This window comes from Alligator sinensis, unplaced genomic scaffold, assembly GCF_000455745.1.
Source record: "Alligator sinensis unplaced genomic scaffold, ASM45574v1 scaffold904_1, whole genome shotgun sequence".
Classification (NCBI taxonomy): Eukaryota; Metazoa; Chordata; order Crocodylia; family Alligatoridae; genus Alligator; species Alligator sinensis.
Window position 1 is genome coordinate 703223 of NW_005842587.1, and position 9211 is coordinate 712433.

Genomic DNA, 9211 nt, shown 5'->3' on the forward strand with positions numbered 1-9211 from the left:
GTCAGGGGTACACTTACTAAAAACATCCGACTGCCGGTGGTACGCTTACTAAAAATGGTTGAAAACCCCTGTGATAGAGTATACCACATTCAAATGAATCTTAGTTATTTAAAACATGTTGCCTACCAATTTAAAATTATTTTAACTTATTTTTCTTTCATTTTCCTTCGTATGTTGATCTTCCAGTACTATAATGGTTGCTAGCTGTCTTACAATTTGTATCTCACAAGATTTAAAGAAGTTAATGTTCCTGTAGTGTTTATGGCCGATACAAAGAAATGTTTGCATCTGGTAAAACTTGAAGGAACATGGAGAATATTCCTTTCAAATCATTTGCACCAGTTTGGTTGATGATAAAATATTGGTGTAACTTTCTTTTCTGCTTTTTATTCAGGCAGAGGGAGAAGACAGCCTTAAAAAGATGCAGCTGATGGAACTTGCAATTCTGAATGGCACCTACAGAGACGCCAACATCAAATCACGTAAGCATTACAGGATTCTGGGGGCCAGTGTGAGAACAGTCTCCTTAAGCTTTGTTTCCGAGTCCTTCTTTTGGTGATTGCACAGTAGGAAATGTTTTGGAGACTGGAAGACAGTGTAAGTGTAGAACTAGCATTACAGTTGTTAGTACTGTTGTAAATCCAAGACATTCTGGCACCATTTTTTTCTGTCAGGGTGTTTGGGTTGAACTATTTTTAATTTTAATCAGAGTTCAGCCCTTAAAGCATTTTTTCCATATTTTGCAATACAGGGAAGCCATGATATTCCTTTTACTTTTGTTTTTAGGCCTTATTATGTGTGTTAAAAATAGACTCCTTTTTATTTTATAATATTAGTAATAAATATGAGACTATTACAAATGTTCACAATTATGTGAATAAAATTTTCTATATTATATTCCTTCCTGTCATCCTCCTTGCATGTTCCCCCATGATACATTTTCCCAATGATTCATCAACTGATTTTACATACGAGTTCACAGAGATCAGTGATGTAATGAGCGTTTTTGTAGCTGTTCTTCCATGTAGGTTGGTGTGAGCATGCCGCATGTATGCACAGTTTTACTCTTGATGCTGGATGATGTGCACTTAGTAATCAGAATATTTTATATGCCTACTATCTGTTATAAACTCTTTTCTCCAGTTTTTAAGCTAAACCTTGCTAATAAAAATGAAAAATTTGAAATAATTTCGAAATAAATCTTTACTACAGCTGATACAGATGTCAAATGTATGTACAAGTTAAGTCAACCTTTTCACTAAAGATCTATTGATATTTGCAAAAAATATCTTCTACATGTGTATCATTTCAATTTACAGTGAACAGTGGGTATGTGTAAAACAAAAACAGTAGAGATTTGCTCTTAAATGCAGTTAGGTGTAGCAGTTTTATCAGACCTCATTTAAAGGTACTAAAAGTGACATGAAGAGAAAAAATTAAAAAATGGATATGTGCACTTTCTTTCTGCTTTAGGTTTAGCTCACATAGTATCAGAAAATTATAGTCTTTGTTGATGCAGACTAAACTAAGCTGGGTTTAGGTGCATGCAGGCACTGAAATAATTATGACCCTACCACACACAAAGATGGTACTGGATTTTTCTACACTGGCTTTTTAGTATGGCATTTACTTAAAATAGGCTAGTGCCTCTTTATAAAATACCCTTTTTCTTAACTAAGTAAAACCATAGTGTCATTCATAAGGTATAATGTAAAAAGAAAGCAAGACAAATGTTTTTGTTCTTAAGAATGAAGGAAATCACCTGTTGGTTTGAATTTTCATCACAAAGCTGTAAGAGGAAGATGTACAATTTCTAGGTTGCCCTTAACCCCACTGCTCCTGGAAATTGAATTTTTATATATTTTAAACAGAATTTTAAAATATATAAAAGTATTATGAAACTTTCATCTCAGATGATAGCTCTGCATAACTGAGTATCTGTGGACTCCTATAGTTGCACTACATTTTAGACTTCATATGTGATTTACAGCAGTGTTCATTCTCCTTGTATCTCCTGCATGCATCTCAGTCTCATGCAGTCTTGAAAGCACAGGTGAAGAAGCGTGTTCTTAAAAGAGCTTTTGTGCTATGTAACCTGTTTGAGAAATCTACTTCACTGTTTTACAATGGCTTTTTTATTTTGCATGTTCATACTTAATCACACTGGAAAATGGAAAGCTGTTTGCATTTGAATGGTGTGCTTTGGCACTGTGTGATCAGCGCATGTACTAATGATTTCCTTTTATTTTTCTTCTTTCCTACTTTTCCCCTTTTTTCTCATTCTTTCCACGTTTTGTACTGCTTTCTCCATACTTTCTTCTACATTTCTTTGCTTACTGTAGCAGCCCTTGCCTTTTCTCTTGCAGCGACAGCCCAGGCTCCACGGATTATTACTGGGCCTGCGCCTGTTCTCCCACCAGCTGCCCTGCGTACTCCTACGCCAGCTGGCCCTACCATAATGCCTTTGATCAGACAAATACAGACCGCTGTCATGCCAAACGGAACTCCTCACCCAACTGCTGCAATAGTTCCTCCAGGACCTGAAGCTGGCTTAATTTACACACCATATGAGTATCCCTACACACTGGCACCAGCTACATCGATTCTTGAGTATCCTATTGAACCTAGTGGTGTATTAGGTAAGTCTATGGAGATGTTTCACTGAATTATAATTTTTTTTCAGACCACTATTCATATCCATCTTTTATCATGGTCATATGAGAAGTGGGAGTCATTAAAACATTGTTTTTAAGGAGAGACTTCTGACCATATTTTGGTTTTATTTCAAGTACATTATAAATTGCTCTGGAAAAAATAGATAGACTAAGCAAAACTTTTTAATTGTCCTAGCATTAGTTGGATTGCTAAATCAATTTATTGTAAAATCAATACTTATTTTGGAATGCTTGTAAATTTTATGGTAAAAAAAATAATTTGAAAAGGTTATTTTTTGTAGCACTAGCCAATGACATTTTAGACGAGGTAAAAACAAATAGAAATTGAGATTTATAGTTAACATAAATATGTGTGTTGCCCCAGCTATCTTAACTGTTAAATTCAGTTCCATTAATACTGTAAAAGGTTCTTTTTTTTAATCTTGCACAAGCTTTTGTGGTATCAGGCAAATAAATATTGGAGAACATCAAAGGTATTGTTTCAGGTATGGTACAGACCTAATAAATTCCTACAGGTTCAGCAACAGATGAATCAGTCTTTTAAACAGAAAACAATAGTTTCAATAAATGTATAGAGAACTACAAGTCAGAACCAAAAGAATGATGCAGTTAGATGGAAATATTACTGATGGTTATTTTTTTATAGAACGGACTGAAATGTCAGTTGTTCCTAATATTTTCGTCTGTTAACTTGCTGGAAGAAGGCTACAGTACAGCAGCAGTTAGTATGCAGTTAATCTGTCAATATGAAACAAACTCCCATTCCCTACTCTTCACTCCAAAATTTGAATAATCTTTTTTTTCTCTAGTTCTTTTTCTGAATTGTATGTGACCTTGATGCTGCATGACACTGTTGATTTATAGGCCTTTGATCTTTAAAGTTTGTTCAGCAGCAGTTATTGATTTACACAAATTCTAAAAGTCTCCAATGAACATTGGACACTAAGATTCAGAGTCAATACCTTGTTGAAAGAAACACAAAAATCCAATGCACAATTAAGTGAAGACTGTATATTTCATGTGTTATCTGTGTGTGTGCACCTTTACATTTTTCTTTTTGTATTATAGAAAGGAAATATCTTGATCTATAACTTTAAATGATGACTCGTTCTAACAAAGTCAAAATTATATAACAGATTTGCTCATGACCAAGATATAGCTATTGTCTATTATCTTAAATAGCCAAAATATTTGATGCCCTGTAATATTTTATCTTTTCTGTATTTTTATTTTTATTTATAATCTCTCCTGCAAACCATGGATGCCCTTTTTCCATCCACAAGTCTTCTCTGCTCGTACCTACATCATCTGTCAAAGTAAAATTTCAGTATTCAGAATCAATACCTTTGTAGGCACCCACTGCTGTTCAGTGGCAGGTTTGTGCCCAACTTGGTAGCAAATAATAATAAAAACAAACAATGCTTTATTTTATAGTAATCGTTTAATATGATGCAGAAAAATTTTATTAATTTCAGGCACAATGTTTGGAGGGGTGGGAGAGAGGAAGGTATAGGAAGAGAATTGCACAAAAATGGCTTTTGAATCTATTACTATTAGATATTTAAGGCACAAAATAGCATACACTACGGCTCAGTGCCTTATAAGGCTTCTTCATTTTTCACCTTTATTACTATTAAAAACAACCTACTTAATATGGAGTTATTGATCATAATATATGCCTTTTCATTAGAGAAATTAAATTCAAAGAACTTTAGATTGTTGGTGGAAGTAAAAATAACTTGAGTTATGCACACACACAAATAATACACTTGCTTAGGTTTATTTTATGATTAACTTTAGATACCTTCAAAAATGACAAAGAGATGTGTGTGGTGGCAATAATGGGAATATTGTTATTAGAGTAAAATCTTAGCAACTAATCTTTAATTCCCTTCCTTTTATCTTTAGGTATGGCTTTCCCAACGAAAGGCTAAGAATTCAAGAATGGTCTTAACTGAACTCTCATCAGATCTGAATTTAACAAATGCTTAGTTTCAGCAGCCTTGAAAAAAGCTTAGCCTAGCAGTCAGTGACTTACTTGCACTTTTTTTGCACATAGATATAAAATAATTAGTGCTATTAATTTGGTTTAGTCTCTATTATTACAAAGTAACTGTAATTTATGAGTGTATAGTAGTATACTGACTGCTAAGTGTTCTATACTGTTTGCTTTACTAATCACCTAATTCATTGCAGTTCATACTTATTGACTTAAAGTTTAAAACACAATCTGTAGGCTTGAAGAATTGCTTTAAAACTTTTTATGTTAGAAACTGGAAGTGGTCTTAAGGGTAGCAAAAAATTGTCAGTATTAAAAATGGCATTATTTAAAGTAGTCCTGCTGCAAGAAAGGCACTTCAGTGAATATGTGACTAGTAAAGCCTAAATGTGCTTGGGTCTAATAGATTTCATGAAATACTGTAATTTTGGGGATTGTAAATGAATGGATTAAACAGGTTAAGGCCAGGATGTTTGAATTAAATGCAATATTAATCTGCACAGATAAACTTCATAAAAAGGTTAAAATTTGAAACTACTGTGCCTTAACTTGTTGCTTTCTTAATGAATTTTTGTAGTAAATGATCATGTAAACCCATTTTGATAAACCTGCTGTTAATGTTTTTCTTTGAATGTTTTCTAACTTTTGTCTTGGTAATTGCAATTTAACTAGGTGCGGTGGCTACTAAAGTTCGAAGGCACGATATGCGTGTCCATCCTTACCAAAGGATTGTGACCGCAGACCGAGGTTAGTTTAGTTCTGCAGTTCTTGTCTATAAGAAATTCTGTGAGTGTACATGAAATTTGCAACACCACAGCTGGTTAACCAAATACCATATTTTGACCTATTCATTGATGTTTTTTCTCAAAAATCTAAATAGTGACAATGTTATAGCTCTGGGAATGCTTGCAATTTTAAAGACATTTTGTTAAACTACTTTAGCTTTCCCACCTATTAAAAAAACAAAACTTTGTGATATATTTAATATGAAATGCTATAACTGATTCCAATTATAAGAAGGTTATAAATAAGATTCAGCTTCATCAGGAAGCATTAAGTTTAGTGCTTTATTAGTTAATTTGTTTTCCCTCCAAACTTGCTCTTTTAATTGGTGTGGAAATATCAGATTGGTGTTGCAAAATAAAATGAATGGATGGGTGCTTAATGAGAAAGAAGTAAAGAAATAAATGCCTCCTGTCTGTGTCTGGAGAAATCTGAAGATTTAGATTCCTTTTTTCTAATAAACTGTTTGAGCCACTGTACTGTACAACTAAAGAAGATGCATGTTCTCAAATATCTAATTTAATTCAGCAAAGTAAGGACTGTGAAGATAATACTTCAAAAGTTGGTTGAATTTGTAAAGCCAGTTCTTTTAGGGTTTTTTTTGCTGAAATGGATTTCTTGGTATCAGTTTATTTGCTGCTAAAATACATTGTCTGAAGGAGAAGCAACTTTTGAAGTCCTGTTCGCGAGATGACATCCAGTGTTTGGACATCTCTCTGGACTAACCAATGCATGGAAATTAAATCTTCATTTTTCTCCTGTTCATCAAATGTAATTTACCACATATGTATGCTTTTGGATCCTTTAATGAATTTATTTAATCTTTTTTGAGAAAAATGATACTTTCGGTTTATTGACATTGGGTAGTTTGTTTGGCTAGGAAGCAGTATGGGTTGAACCCAAGAGCTCCCAAATTCTGCCACTTGACTTGCTGTGTGAATTTTGGCAAGTTATTTAACTTTTCTTGTGTGTGTTTCCGCATCTGTAAAATAAGGATAATAATACTTCCCTACCTCACAGGGGTGTTGTGAGGATTAATGTTTGTACAGTGCTTTGAAGATGCAAAGCGTCTATGGTGTTCTAAGTATTATTATTCGAAGGACCTATTCTTAGCACAATATTGATTTCACAGGATTCTATGAGATGGTATACTTAAAGCCAAATTCAGGTCATGGGTGTGCCGCCTTAGCACAAATCTTAGCCTAGGCTTCACCTCCTTTCTTCCTCTCATTCATTAAAGGGGACACACACATGTCAGTTCCTGAGAGGAGCTTCCCAAGATCCTTATCACACTTTACATAGTATCTCTCTCTCTCTCTCTCTCTCTCTCTCTCTTATGGATCTCATGCTTTATAAAAGGAGTGGAGTAATATACAGACACTATAGTAACCAGTAAGTCTTCCCTTGAATTCCATCACACTAGTTGGAGTCTTGTCATTGTTGTATTGAACATTTCTTCAGTAGACAGCAGGACATTCTCAGTAATGGGGATGTTTGTCCAGATATTTAGAAGTGTTTAGATACCCAACTCCCAATTAAATCAATGGGGTTAGATGTTTAAGTACCTTTAAAAATACAGGCCCATTGTTCCTAGAATCTCTTCCTGCACATGACTTCCAGAACCCACATTTGATGGGCTTTAGCAGGACAAAAAGCATATACTTTTGTGAGATGTTTTCCTGGAGCAACTGATGTCCATATTGTTATAGTACCACATTTTATTTTATTTTATTTTATTTTATTTTATTTTATTTTATTTTATTTTATTTTATTTTATTTTATTTTATTTTATTTTATTTTATTTTGTGTGTGTGTGTGTGTGTGTGTGTATATATATACATACACACACACACACACACATATATATAAATAAATCAGGTACTTCATTTGAATAGACTAATGTAGTGTTTGCAAATCTTACGAATCTTTTTAACTCTTGAAAAATGATTATACGTTTTGGTAGTGGTTACTGCTCAAAAATAATTGAACTGAAGATAAATATAGGCCACACCTCACTTGTCTGCTGACTTAAAGCCAACTTTTGATGGTAAAGTGTCCATCTCCTAGAGATCTTGAAAGTTCAGTGTATATTTTTAAATTGAATAGATATACACTGAGCTCTTCTTCCAGTGAATCAGCTGCACATTCTGTGCCCTACATAATTTTTTTACATGAAAACCCTGCTGATTATTTCTGGTGAAATAAAGCTCTAAAAATATCATTAGCAATTTATATAAAAGCAGTAGACTGCACAACAATAATTTTAAGACTCTTTTTTTAAATAGATTATCAGTGCACATTCTTTTTGTAGATTTGTTACAGGAAATGTTTTGAAAAGAATGTCTTTTGGCATTCCACAAACTTTATGAGATGATTCTTTAAAATTGGCATAATTTTAAAATTAAAATATTGGAAATTGATAAACACCTGCCATGTATAGCAACTGTGTCAATGTCAGCAAACCGAAAATACTATTTTCAAATGTGGAAACATTTTAAGTATTTAAATTTAACTAAGTTGTGCATTCATTGGGTCTAAAGTTTCAAACAAACAAAAAAAACATTTTAAACCAGTTCTCAAATTATTTTATAGTACTACTGTATTCACTGTTTAGGTAGGTTTTTATTCGTTGTATATTTTTAGTTAAAAGCACTGCATTTAAGGCAAGGGTCCCCAAATGTGTAAATGTTTTACTCTTATAACTAAACATTTAGAATCAAAGGGTTGACAGGTAGTTCATTTTAACCAAGAATAAGACCCCCGCTATATAAATAATACAAAACTGAATTCGATTCGTATAACAGAGACTGACTGATTTTAATTGTAATAAACTATAAATGGTGTTGCACAGTTGATAAACCTGTGTGTACTGTAGAAGGCCAGAGACTTGGCAGAGGATGTATCACAGGTGTACTGGAATTTTAAAAGGTAGCTTGCTTGGATTATAAACTCCATAAGAAATGTTAATGCTGAGAATTTATCTGAATGTTTTATCAAAACCAACTGTCACATAATTTATACATAAAATTTAATACCATTTAATCAAAATTGTAAGCAATATCAAAAATGCTTTAAGATTCTGTTTCTAGTATACCTGTAAAGTGGTGAGATTGTGCCACATTAAATATTTATTTTTTACTTTTTGCTTATTTTTGCAACAGCAGTTTTAATTTAAACAAAATCCCACTTAGAATTTTGGAGAAATTCAGGGAACATGTGGTCTCATTTAAGTTACAGTAGTAATTTTTTATTGTTTATAAACTCTGCCCTAAATGATAGGCCATAGAAACTGTTTTTATTATGTGAAGATAAATCAACCCATGATTATAGGTCATTAAATTATGCTATCTGTGAACATTACACCTACTGGATTTCATTTGTATGGAATGGCACAAATCTGACTTTGCACTGAATACCTTTCTCACTTTCATCTCCTCTGCCTTAGTCAGAATGGCAACAGTACAAAACTCTATCAAACCTCAGAATTTATTAAATATAATTAAGCTGTTGAATGAGTCTTAAAAAACATACTACTGTTAAGTGGACCAAGTTTGGTGAAGGAGAATGTGAGAGAGAATGATTAAAGAAGGAACAGCTCAAGAACACTGGGAATGATAACTTTCCACTTGAGAACTTTTTTATGTTTTACTGTAATTTTGTTTTGTTTTGTTTTTGTTTTGTTTTTGTGGGTTTTTTGCAAAAGAAAATAGTATTTACAGGTGGCTTCTTTTAAAATATAAAATTATAAAGCAGG

At 33.0% G+C, this 9211-nt stretch overlaps 1 protein-coding gene across 1 annotated transcript in view; it reads left to right on the forward strand.

The window, feature by feature from the left end:
- Nucleotides 1-8987, forward strand: part of QKI (QKI, KH domain containing RNA binding) — a 261229-nt gene extending 252242 nt beyond the window's left edge. Inside the window, exons 6-9 of the mRNA XM_025214536.1 lie at nucleotides 395-482; nucleotides 2343-2639; nucleotides 5347-5421; nucleotides 8903-8987. Of these exons, the coding sequence (XP_025070321.1) occupies nucleotides 395-482; nucleotides 2343-2639; nucleotides 5347-5421; nucleotides 8903-8979 (537 nt within the window). The 3' untranslated portion in view covers nucleotides 8980-8987. The remainder of the gene's footprint in view (nucleotides 1-394; nucleotides 483-2342; nucleotides 2640-5346; nucleotides 5422-8902) is intronic.
- Nucleotides 8988-9211: the final 224 nt, after the last annotated feature.